The 12,367-nt window shown below is 44.6% G+C and overlaps 1 protein-coding gene and 1 pseudogene across 4 annotated transcripts in view; both read right to left on the bottom strand.

Moving 5' to 3' along the window:
- EPHX2 (epoxide hydrolase 2) overlaps positions 1-12,367 on the bottom strand; it is a 71,209-nt gene that overhangs the window by 19,540 nt on the left and 39,302 nt on the right. For all 3 annotated transcript variants that reach the window (XM_027549991.1, XM_027549992.1, XM_027549993.1), the window contains 4 exons: positions 9,203-9,237; positions 6,958-6,984; positions 5,199-5,284; positions 72-183 (listed from right to left, as the gene is read on the bottom strand). In XM_027549991.1, the coding sequence (XP_027405792.1) occupies positions 72-183; positions 5,199-5,284; positions 6,958-6,984; positions 9,203-9,237 (260 nt within the window). The remainder of the gene's footprint in view (positions 1-71; positions 184-5,198; positions 5,285-6,957; positions 6,985-9,202; positions 9,238-12,367) is intronic.
- LOC113897339 lies at positions 9,679-10,452 on the bottom strand (annotated as a pseudogene). Its single transcript, XR_003512328.1, has one exon. The product of XR_003512328.1 is annotated as a nascent polypeptide-associated complex subunit alpha pseudogene (transcript).

The raw sequence follows: 12,367 nt of genomic DNA, 5'->3' as shown, positions 1-12,367 counted from the left end.
CCATCAGGGAGAAGGAGGGAGGAAGGAGAAAGAACAAAACCCTCGGTGGGCTGGCAGGGCCCTGAACTTACTGGTTCCTGGAAGTAGAGCTGGTAATTGAAGGTGGGGGTGGCCTTGATGATCTCCATGGTGGACACTTTGGGATTTGACGGCATGAAGGGAGTATTCAAACTGGCCACTGCCCTGTGGGAAGAAGAGGTGTCAAGACACAGACCCCATAAGAAGACAGTCTGCAAGGACCAGAAAGGATCTTATGTATCAAAATGTAGATCGGAGTGGGGGAGTGCCACATACATGATCTCACTTCAGCAGTGCATAGACAACAGGACCTAAAACTAAACCACCCTTCTTGACTTTCCAGTCCAATGTTTTTTTTTTTAATTTAATTTTTATTTATTTTATATACCCCAATACAAAACCAAAGACATTTTTTATTGAGGTATGACCAATTAACAATGTTGCGGTAGTGTCAGGTGGACAGCAAAGGGGCTCAGCCTTACATATACAGGCATCCGTTTTCCCCCAAATTCCCCTCCCATCCAGGCTGCTGCATAACATTGAGCAGAGTTCCCTGTGCTGTACAGTAGGTTCTTGTTGGTTATACATTTTAAATATAGCAGTGTGTACACGACCTTCCCAAAGTTCCTAACTATCCCTTCTCCCCAGCAACCATAACTGCAGTATTTCTCACCTACTTGCCTTCGACAAAGACATGCACACAAGCATGCCCTCATGTATGTTACATGCAGTATATCTATCTTGATTAGAATAAGTGCATAGCATAATCTTTCTCTAGATTTTAAAAACACAGTCATATTTCCTTCCTTCCTTCACTCACTGTTTCCTCTGTGTTGAGTGCAATTCCATGCCACATACTAGGGGAGAGAAAACATAAAACCAATACTCCAGGAGATTACTATGGTCTAATAGGAAGCCTAGACAGATACATGCATGTGTGCTCAGTCATGTCTGACTCTTTGCAATCCCATGGACTGTAGCCAGCCAGGCTCCTCTGTCCATGGGAGTTCCCAGGGAGGAATATTGGAGTGGGTTGCCATTTTCTTCTTCAGGGAATCTTCCTCACCCAGGGATCAAACCTGGGTCTCCTGCATTGCAGGCAGATTCTTTACCAACTGAATTACTAGGCTTCCCATAGGAATAAAAGAGAGCGTGAATTTGAAAGACCCCATGAATGCAGAACTAACAGAAGTTGGCCAGGAATACAGTTAGCTTGACTGGTTGTCAAGAATTCCATATCCCACTCTTACCTTGGGGAAACTTCCTATGAAAGAAACAGATATATAGGGGATTCTCTTGGTGGTCCACTGGTTAAAGCTCTGTGCTTCCAATGCAAGGGGTGTGGGTGTGACCCCTGGTCAGGGAGCTAACAACCCACATGCCACTAGACATGACCCACGCCCGCCAAATAAACAGTTAAAAAAAATCCCATTAAAAAAACCAGATATATGAAATTATTAAAAAACAGATATATAAAAAATATACATATTTTATATATAAAATAGGAGCAATGGGATAATCAGGGCAAAAGAAATAATCAGAGGAAAGACTGGTAAGGCTTACTCCATACCAGCCAATAGAAATATAATTCAAACCATACATGATTAAAATTTTCTAGTAGCCTGCAGTGCAGGAGACCTGGGTTCAATTCCTGGGTTGGGAAGATTCCCCTGGAGGAGGGGATGGCAACCCACTCCAATATTCTTGCCTGGAGAATCCCCATGGATATAGGAGCCTGGCAGGCTACAGTCCACAGGGTCACAAAGAATTGGACATGAATGACTAACTAAGCACAGCACAGTAGCCAAATTAAAACCAGTAAAGAGGAATATGTGAGGTTAATTTTAAACATTATTTAATATTAATTAATTTGATATTAATTTTAATTTAATGTTAACTGAAACGTTAATATTTAACCTAATATATCAAAATATTAATAATTTTAATATGTAATCAATATTAAGAATTATTAAGAAGCTATTTTACATTCTTTTTTTCATACTAAATCTTTGGAATCTGGAAGGCATTTTCTACTTATAGTAATCTCAATTCAAACTGGCCACATTTCAAAGGTTCAATAGCCATGATTAGTGCAAGTTATGGTACAAATCTCATTGGAAAAGACTCTGATGCTGGGAGGGATTGGGGGCAGGAGGAGAAGGGGACGACAGAGGATGAGATGGCTGGATGGCATCTCTGACTCGATGGACGTGAGTCTCGGTGAACTCTGGGAGTTGGTGATGGACAGGGAGGCCTGGCGTGCTGCAATTCATGGGGTCGCAAAGAGTCGGACATGACTGAGCAACTGATCTGATATGATGGTACAAATAAGTTATATTTATGCCTATAGGTTTCTAATGATACCATAGTGAACCCATTTTAAGTGCTATTTAAGTCACAAGTCAAGAAACTATAACTTTTACTAAATACTTTGGACAGAATGGGGTTTTCTTTTTAATCACCTTGACACACTATTTATTCCATATTAAAAAACCATCACTAAATGAGATGATAGCACGTAAATACTTAAAGACTACTTAGTACATATAAACTGCATTAAGATTAGGAAAAGCTGAACCATAGCCTCCTGGCAGCAGCATCTTTAGAAAGGATATAAAACAAACAAGGGAGTACATCCTTATTTTAAATAGGTCCTCAAAGCTTATTTGAGTAGAATGGCAAAACCATGATTCAAAGAAATATTCCACATCAAATGTTACCTTTTCTTTTTCCTTCACTCATTGTCTGAATAGAAAGGCAGAGATCAGTGCTATCAACAATATTTTTTAATAAAAGATGCTCCCAGACCCAGAGATGCGCAGTCCTATTCTCTGGAGACCCAGAGATGTGAGACCCTGAGAGGGTCTCAGCTCCCTTACAACCTCCCAGGAATAAGGTAACAGGGCTGATTTGATGAGAGCAGATGGAGGAGAAGCTACTACCCCAGAACCAACAGCAGACACGGTGGAAACAGCACAGGGAGAAAAGAAACAGGAAACCAGAGCACGCCTGCGTGTCTCAGATCTGATGTTATTATGCACAAAATTTCACTTGGCTCATGTTAAATCTTTTAAAATTCTCACAGGAGAGAAAGAGACAAAGAGAGAGAGACTAAGTTTAATAGAACAGCAATGTGGAGACCATATGTTGTTGCTCTATTTCTTTTTGTTCCCTTCAAGAAGCATCCAGGGACTTCCCTGGTGACCCAGTGGTTAAGAGTCTGCTTTCCAATGCAGGGTCTGTGGGTTCAATCCCTGGTCGGGGAACTAGGACCCCACGTGCTGAGGGCAACTAAGTCACAACTAAGGCCCGGTGCAGTCCAATAAATAAAAAAAGAAGAAGAAGAAGCCCCTAACACGGTCTGCAGAGTAACTTTTTGGTGAAACTGATTCTTGAGAGCTGATTTCTTACCTTGCTTTTGAATGAGAGAGAGAAAACAGAGAGAGAAGCTAAAGAGATCAGAAGAACAGAGCACAAAAACTTAAAAACTATTTTAGGAAATGTTTGATTTTTTTCTGGTCTTTGAGATCACCCAACCGTTTGAACTGGGGTTGAACTGAGCATAAACATTTTTAAAATTTCTCAAGTGTTTCCATTTGTATAAAGTCTGCCAAACAAAAAGTAATTGGGTTAGTTAGGGAAACACAGAGGACTCCTAAGGATAATGTTTTAGTTAATTTGCTAAGATAGAAGGCTGAAATGGGAGGTCAGACAGGCTTTAACTGCAGTTACCAACTCAAGTGGTGTGTGGCCACAAAGACCATCTGACCCTCCAGGTTCAAAACAGGTCATCTGAAAGCTCCCATGGGTGCCCTGAAATGCCATTCTCAAAACGATTATGAGTGATGTGATCATGATCATGAAATATCACTCCAACCTGACTTCTGTACAGCATTTTGCAGGGGAAGTAGCCATGTGTGTGTGTATGTGTTCAGTCATTTAGTTGTGCCAGCTCTTTGCAACCCCCTGGACTATAGCCCTCCAGGCTCCTCTGTCCATGGGATTCTCCAGACAAGAATACTGGGGTGGGTTGCCATTTCTTCCCCCAGGGGATCTTGCCAGCCCAGGGACTGAACCTGTGTCTCCTGCAGCTCCTATATTATCAGGCAGATTCTCTACCACAGAGCCACCTGGGAAGCCCTGGAAGAGTTGGGCAGGAGTGGCAATCACCACTTTGTGGTTGAAGAAACCAGGGCCTAATGTGTGAAGTGAGTTGTCACACAGCCAGTTTAGGGCAAAATCGAAAGCTGCATTTTCTGACTCCAACCAGGGCTAAAGTCTTTCCTGGTCCTCAATTCTATGAAGCTGACATCCCTGCTACCTCACCCACTCCCCTCAAAGCCCACCCTCATTGTCCTGCATTCTGGCTACTAGGGTGCTGCATTATTCCCTGCATTACTGGTGACTGGGACAGGCCTGGTGCCTAAGACATTAGCTCATTAAACTGTCCCTATTAAGAAATGGAATATTTTCTGCCATATCAGTAAACAAAGGATGTCGCAGTCATCAGCAACTGCAGCCCTCCAAAGTGAGCAGGTAAGCCCTGACGGAACTCAGGAAAGAAAGAATACCTACCATCTAGGAGCCATCAGACTGAAGCCACTCCCTAAGTTGAGCCCTGAGAAAACTCAGGATGTAAAAACATAGCATGCTGGCCTCAGACAGCTGAAGTGCACGTCAAAGGAATGGTTTCAGTGAGCCCAGACTCTTGCATCTTCCCATACATGGGAAGCATCTTTCCTTACATGGGAAAGTGCTCAATTCCCTTAACTTGAGATATCTCGTTTTCTTTAATTAACAATCAACTTAAAAAAAATTATTGGAAGATACTTGCTTGACAATATGATGCTGGTTTCTGCCATACATCTGCCATCTGCTGCAAAACTGCTATACAACCTGGCCCCCGCTCACCTCCTCAGAGCAGTTTCTCAGAGCTATCTGAGACACTGTCTCCAGGCTGCAGTCCTCACTTTGCTGCAAATAAAACTTACAACACTCAAGTTATGAAAAATTTTTTCAATTCTACTCACACACCAGTGAGCTAAGGGAATAAGGTTTTACCTTCTCAGATAACAACCTACCATTTTCAAGATGTTTTCTGGAACTCAAGACCTGAGAAAGGATTTTAGGGAATTCAAGTCCGGTCTGACCCAAACTCTTGATGCCCATTGCCTAATTACCTCACTCTCTCGGGGTGGAAGAGAGCGATGGTCCACACCAGCATGCCGCCCCAGTCGTGGCCAATGAACACAGCCTGAGAGATGCCCTAGGAGGACAAAGAAAGGGGAAGAGTGTGAGCAGGTTCCTGGGATGGGGGATAGGTGCTGAGAGCTGAAGGCCTGGTTCTCCCTTGAGGTCCAACCATAGCAACTACTTCCAATGTCCACTGTCTTGAAACCTCTGTCCCCACGTGTGGGCCCCACAGACCTGCCACACAAACAATTGGCCTTTTAAATCTTCTTGGAAGACTGAGGCCACTGGCCATGAATTCCCTCTCTACCTTCTCTCCAATCAAAATTTTTTTCACCTTCTTTCCTCCTATTTGTCTTAAAGTTAAAATGACTCCCCTCCCCTCCTGTGCTCATCTCACACTGAGTGGTTATTATTCTGTTCCCCATTCTTTTGGGATCTTCTCTCCCCTAAGTAGCCAGGAGAGCCTCAAAAGCATCTTATATCTCCTGATTTCTCCCTGGAACTTCCTCTTCTCTGCTGCTGTAACCACGAATGACCACACTCCCTTCCATGGAAGACCTACTGTGTCACAGGCTCTTTGTCTTCTAACGCACATTTTGCAAATGAAAGATGGTTCACAGTGGTCAAGAGACTTGCCCATGCTGCACGGATGATAAGTGGTGGAGGTCCCAGGTGGAGGTCAGACCCAGGTCCCCCAGCCTAAGGACTTCCCAGGTGGTGCTAGTGGTAAAGAATCCACCTGACAATGCAGGAGACATAAGAGATGCTTCCCTGGGTCAGGAAGATCCCCTGAAGGAGGGCATGGCAACCCACTCCAGTATTCTTGCCTGGAAAATCCCATGGACAGAGGACCCTGGTGGGCTAGTCCATAGTGTTGCAAAGAGTTGGACACTACCAAAGTGACTTAGCATGCACACAGCCCCCAACCTAAAATTGGGCTCCCTCCTCTATCCTACCTACTGATCACATTTAGGGCCTTCAGATCCTTCCCAGCCTCACTGGAAGGAAGTGGGCAGGACACAATCATTAAAAGAATGATACAACCATTAAGATCAGGATATCACAAAAATCTGTTAGAATGTACTAGGCCCAAGATGGCAAAGGTTCGACCTCCAATAGACCTTGAGCCTCATTATACACTCAAACATTCTAAACCACGTTAAATGAAGGCATTAGATTTTAAATATTTCAAAAGGGGTGTAACTTTTAAAAAGTTGTGTAATATTGTTGTTCAGTTGCTAAGTCATGTCCAACTCTTTTGTGACCCCATGGGCTGTAGCCTGCCAGACTCCTCTGTCCATGGGATTTCCCAGGCAAGAATACTGGAGTAGACTGTCATTTTCCTTCTCCAGGGGATCTTTCTGACTCAGGGGTCAAACCCACATCCCCTGCATTGGCAGGCGGATCCCTTACCACGGAGCCACCTGGGAAGCACTGTGGGAATATTAGGATATTTTCCAAACTTCTTAACTTGGCACTAAGCCTCTCCACCTGGCTTAAAGCCAACAAAGATATCCTATCCTTCGGAAGATGCTTTTCATAAAACAAGAAGCAAAACAAATTCATCTGTGTATTCTCCAAACCTGTCTTTGTGGTCCCTTCCCACCCACCACCCCCACTTCCCTGGCCTGTGCCACTCCCTTGAGAGCTCTGACAGATGACATCTTCTAGGATTATATCTTTTCTTTAACTGCCCAGCCCCAAACAGAATTCTCCAAAGAGATCAGTTCAAGATAATTAACTTACCAACTTATCCAGGAAGGTGATCATGTCCTAAGAAAGAAAGCACACAGCAAAATCAGAACTGTAGCCATCCAACTCAGCAGTTTGAAGATAGAATTACTGTGTTTGCCTTTTTTACAGTCTGAATTGTGTCCTCCCCAACCACAATCCCATCCCCAAATTCCCCTAACCCAGAATATGGCTGTATTAAATATCTGAAAGTAGAGTCATTTAAAAAGTGATGAAGTTAAATGGGATCATTAGGATGAGCCTTAATCCAATATAAAAGGGAAAACAACTATGGCTTCCTGTTTCTCAGCCCCGCTCCTCCAAAAAGACTCCCAGGTAACTTGTCACACCATCTCTGCCTGAGCCAACACAAAGGGCCTCTGCTCAGTACAGTAAGTCTACAGAGCTGCATATACGGAGCCCATAAGGGTGGGGCCCTGGGCCAGTAAGATTAGTGTTCTTATAAGAATAGCCCCAGAGTTGTTCTCTCTCCCTGCCATGTGAAGACACAGCAAGACGGCAGTCACCTGCAGGCCAGGGGGTCCCTCACGAGAACTTGAGCCTACTGGAACCAGATCCCAGACTTTCAGCCTCAAGAAAGAGGAGAAATACATTTCTGTGGTTTAAGCCCTCTGGTCTGTGGTGTCTTGTCATGTAAGCTCGAGCCGACTAATGCATACACTAATGGGGAATTTAGCTGAGAGATTCCCAGAAACTCCATGACGTGCAAAGTGGCAGCACCCATGAGGTTCCCGATGAGGAACCAACAGACTGTCTGATGTAAGAGCATCTCCAAGGGGTGAAGGGTGCAGAACTGTGGTCCAGCTACAGTGACTGGGGTGAACTGAGTCCCCCATCAGCAAGAAAAGTGATTAAGGAGGAATGTGGGAAATGAAATAAACACAGGAACCCCTTTACCTTCTCCTCCTAGCTGATACTGTCCATACCACTCCCTCAGCACTAAAGTTTTATTCATAGCATCTCTCCACTTCCTTCTTTCTTTATCATTCCCTTAATTTATGGGTTCTCAGACTGGTTCCTCAGACTTGCCTGAGCACGGGCACTGTTTGCCGAGTCCACAACTCTGCTTTGGAAGCAACTCAGAGCATGGGCTTTGCTTTTTGGCAACTTACAGAGGCTGTTCACAGGCTAGAGTGAAGTCAGGGTCACTAATTCCAGGGCAGCCAGAATCCTGTGCTGTTCCTGGGACCACTTCATTTCTAACAAGAAACAGCATCATTCTCACAGTTCCCTGAAGGATCTCTGGTCCTGGGGAAATCATTTCCAGAAGGAAGGTCCTGGATCCATACATATTCTCAGGGGTCTACCCAGATAACTATCCACTGGAAAACTCACTAAGTGTACTTTTTCTGTATGACAGGTAGGCTTATACCTGGGCAGGCCACAGTCCCCTCATCCTGCCAGTAATAAGCATTTGTAATTTTAGCATAATCAGTGGCATCACCAGTTTCCAGGCCACACAGGAGGCTGTTTCTTCCTCCCGGTCCCTCCAGCCTTTGCTTTTGCTCTAGGGCTGATGGAGGTTTGGGAGCAAGCTCTGAGATGAGGGTCCCCCTCCTAATGGTGCTTATGCCTTAGAATAGGAAGACCACTGCAGTCTCCAGTCCACACACCCACTCCCAGGGTCTGACCAAAAATGTCTTTACCAAAATAAAGTGATTTTTTAAAATTCTCAGGATAGAAAGTTGATATGGTGGAGTAGTTAAGAGCAGGAGCAGGGGAGCTACTATAGAATTCAAACCTGGCTCTAAAACTGTTGACCTCAGGCAAATTATATGACTCCTTGTACTCAATTTCCTTTTCCATCAAACACTTAGAAAAATACTTGATATACAGGGTGTGCGTGCATGCTGAGTTGCTTCAGTCATGACTCTTTGCAACCCTATGGACTATAGCCTGCCAGGCTCCTCTGTCCATGGGATTCTCCAGGCAAGAATACTGGAGTGGGTTGCTATGTCCTTCTCCAGGGAAACTTCCCAACCCTGAATTCCAACCAGCATCTCTTACGTCGCCAGCTTTGGCAGGCAGGTTCTTTGCCACTAGCACCACCTGGGAAAACCTACTTGATATACAGTAAATGTTGGCTATTATTTCAAAATATTTCAACCTTCAGAAAGAACTTATACCCAAATGTTGTGAAATGCTGCATTCTTAGGACTTAAATCACACTTCTGTCTTTTATCAATGAAAACACAGGATGGAAAATAAGTTACAGATGTTACCCAAAGACCCTTCTTACCTTGCTTAACACTTCCAAGGAATATTCTTCTATTTCTGCAATTATAAATAAAAGAAACATTTAATTTAATTTAATTTGTGTGATTAAAAATTCAGTTCAGTTCAGTCTCTCAGTCATGTCCGACTCTTTGCAACCCCATGAATCGCAGCACGCCAGACCTCCCTGTCCATCACCCACTCCTGGAGTTTACCCAAACTCATGTCCATTGAGTTGGTGATGCCATCCAGCCACCTCATCCTCTGTCATCCCCTTCTCCTCCTGCCCCCAATCCCTCCCAGTTACCAACAAACTAAAAAGGCCCCTTAGCAAGAAAAAACGTATCTTATTACATGATTAGATTGATACAGTCCGTACAAGGGATTCAGGGAAGATTACAATAGAGATGAATGAAAATAAACACTTAAATAATTAAAGAAAATACCCTTAGACATCTTTCCTGAATATCTGGACTGAGTCCTTCCTTTTTTTTTTTTTAGTTCATCCAACAAGAAGCCATAACTTTATTAATGATAGAAACAGTACAAATTTCAAACCCAGCTGCAGTTACTCTTTTGAAACACCAAAAAAAGGTCCTCTTTTCAGATGGTTACATTGTTAATTCCATAATAGCATTTACAATATCATTACTGTTGTTCTTCAGGGCTCTGACTGCCTTTGCTCTGGACACATTTGCTTGTGACATGACCAATTCTATGTTCTTAACTTCCACACCTGTTTCATCAACCTCTTCCTCTTCACTCTCCTCTTGTACAGTTGGAGTCTGTGTGTTTTCTTGGATGTTTGAGACAGCTTCACCTTGAACTTTGAATTTCTCAGCAGCTGCTAACTGTGCTTGCTGAGATAAATCCTCAGTCTTGGCTTCCCCCAAAACAATGTAGGTATCTGAACCTGGGCTCTTGTACACATCTGGTTTTGTGATGACAAAAAGGATATTCTTAGATTTCCGGATAGTGACTCTAGTAACCCCTGTAACCTGTCGAAGACCCAGTTTGGACATAGCCTTCCGTGCCTTCTTTTCACTCCGGCTCTGTTTTGCTTTACTGACTGGTTCTTCATCGATTTCAGCTGCTGCTGCCAGCTGAGCTTGTTGTGTGGTTGCCTGTGTAGAATCCTGTTCCTCAAGTTCTGGGACTGATTCATCACTATCAGATTCTGTTCCAGACCCTGTCTCAGCCTGGGGCTGTGGCCAACTCCTGCTCTGTAGCAGGGACGGTGTCTGTGGCTTCACCAGGCATTTTGTGCGGGGAACGCGGAACCAAGATGGCGGCAGAAAGAGCTGAATCCTTCCTTTTATCTAAAATGCTTCTGTGTCATTCAAGAGGTAGTAAGCTGAGGCTGAGTTGACATGATGACATTTAGGGAACAATCATAGAGGCACACTCTTGCCATGATAGGCTGAGTGGCCTGGAGGTGGCCCCTGAGTGCCTAAGAGCCCCAGCCCATGTCAGCGGGTTTCCAACTCAGCATAGCAGGGCTGATGTGAATGTGGCTGCAGCAGCTCAGGAAAGGGGTGGTGAGCCACTGCCTGGGCTCACTAAGCTGCTAAGAGCATCCTTGACGACAGAGGGACCAGCAACTCTGCTGCACACCTGACTGCTTCTCATTCCCTCCTCCACATGGCATTCTTAAAGGTTGGGGGCTGAGGAACCCTCTGACACTGATAAAGACAATGCACTCTTGGGCAATCCAGTGCTTAAGACTTTGCCTTTCAATGCAGGGGGTGCAGGTTAGATATCTGGTCAGGGAGCCAAGATCCCACATGCCTTGTGGCCAAAAAACCAAAAACATAAAACAGAAGCAGTGTTGTAACAAATTCAACAAAGACTTTAAAAATTGCCCTAATTAAAAAAATATCTTAAAAATATAATGGATTCCTCCCTTCCCAGGGGAAATGCTCATAAACCCACATGTGGTCTCAAGGGTTCACAGGCCCTGACATCCTCGGATGGGCTCCCACTAGGGCCCATAGATGCCGGGTTAAGTAAGAATCTGGCCTGCAAATTACGGTATGATTCAGCAATTCCACTTCTGGGTATATATGCCAAAGAACTGACAGGAGGGATGCAAAGAGATATTTGTACACCCGTGTTAATTGCAGCATTATTCACAATAGCCAAAAGGTGAAGCCATCCCAGTGTCCATCAATGGATGCATGTATAAACAAACTGTGGTCTATTCATACAACAAAATATTGTGTGTGTGTGTGTTCAGTCCCTCAGTGGTGTCCGACTCTTTGTAACCCTATGAACTGTAGCCCGCCAGGCTCCTCTGTCCATGGGATTATTCTGGAAAGAATACTAGAGTGGGCTGCCATGCCCTCATCTAGGAGATCTCCCCCACCCAAGAATCAAACCTGCATCTCCTGAGGCTCCTGCATTGTCAGGCATATTCTTTTATCACTGATCTACTGAGCCTCCCACAATGCAATATTATTCACCCTTAAAAAGGAAGGAAATTGTGATACAGGGTATAACATGGATGAACCCTGATGACATTATGCTAAGTGAAATAAGTCAATTACAAAAGGATAGATACTGTATGATCCACTTAGATGAGGTACCTGGTGAAGTTTATAGAATCAGAGAGCAGAAGGGAGCTTGATGGAAACTGAGGGGAGGGAGAACGGGGAGTCACTGGTTAATGGTCCAGAGATTCAGTTCTGCAAACTGAAAAAAGAAGCTGCTGCTGCTAAGTCGCTTCAGTCATGTCCGACTCTGTGCGACCCCAGAGACAGCACCAGGCTCCCCCGTCCCTGGGATTCTCCAGGCAAGAACACTGGAGTGGGTTGCCATTTCCTTCTCCAATGCATGAAAGTGGAAAGTGAAAGGGAAGTCGCTCAGTCATGTCCGACTCTTTGCGACCCCATGGACTTCGGCCTACCAGGCTCCTTCGTCCATGGGATTTTCCAGGCAAGAGTACTAGAGTGGGGTGCCATTGCCTTCTCTGAAAAAGAAGCTGCTGCTGCTGCTGCCAAGTCGCTTCAGTCGTGTCCGACTCTGTGCGACCCCATAGACGGCAGCCCACGAAGCTCCCTCGTTCCTGGGATTCTCCAGGCAAGAACACTGGAGTGGGTTGCCATTTCCTTCTCCAATGTAGGAAAGTGAAAAGTGAAAGTGAAGTTGCTGAGTCTTGTCGGACTCTTAGCGACCCCATGGACTGCGGGGT

The sequence above is a fragment of the Bos indicus x Bos taurus genome, chromosome 8, assembly GCF_003369695.1.
Source record: "Bos indicus x Bos taurus breed Angus x Brahman F1 hybrid chromosome 8, Bos_hybrid_MaternalHap_v2.0, whole genome shotgun sequence".
Taxonomy (NCBI): Eukaryota; Metazoa; Chordata; class Mammalia; order Artiodactyla; family Bovidae; genus Bos; species Bos indicus x Bos taurus.
This window is presented reverse-complemented; position numbering and strand designations above follow the sequence as displayed.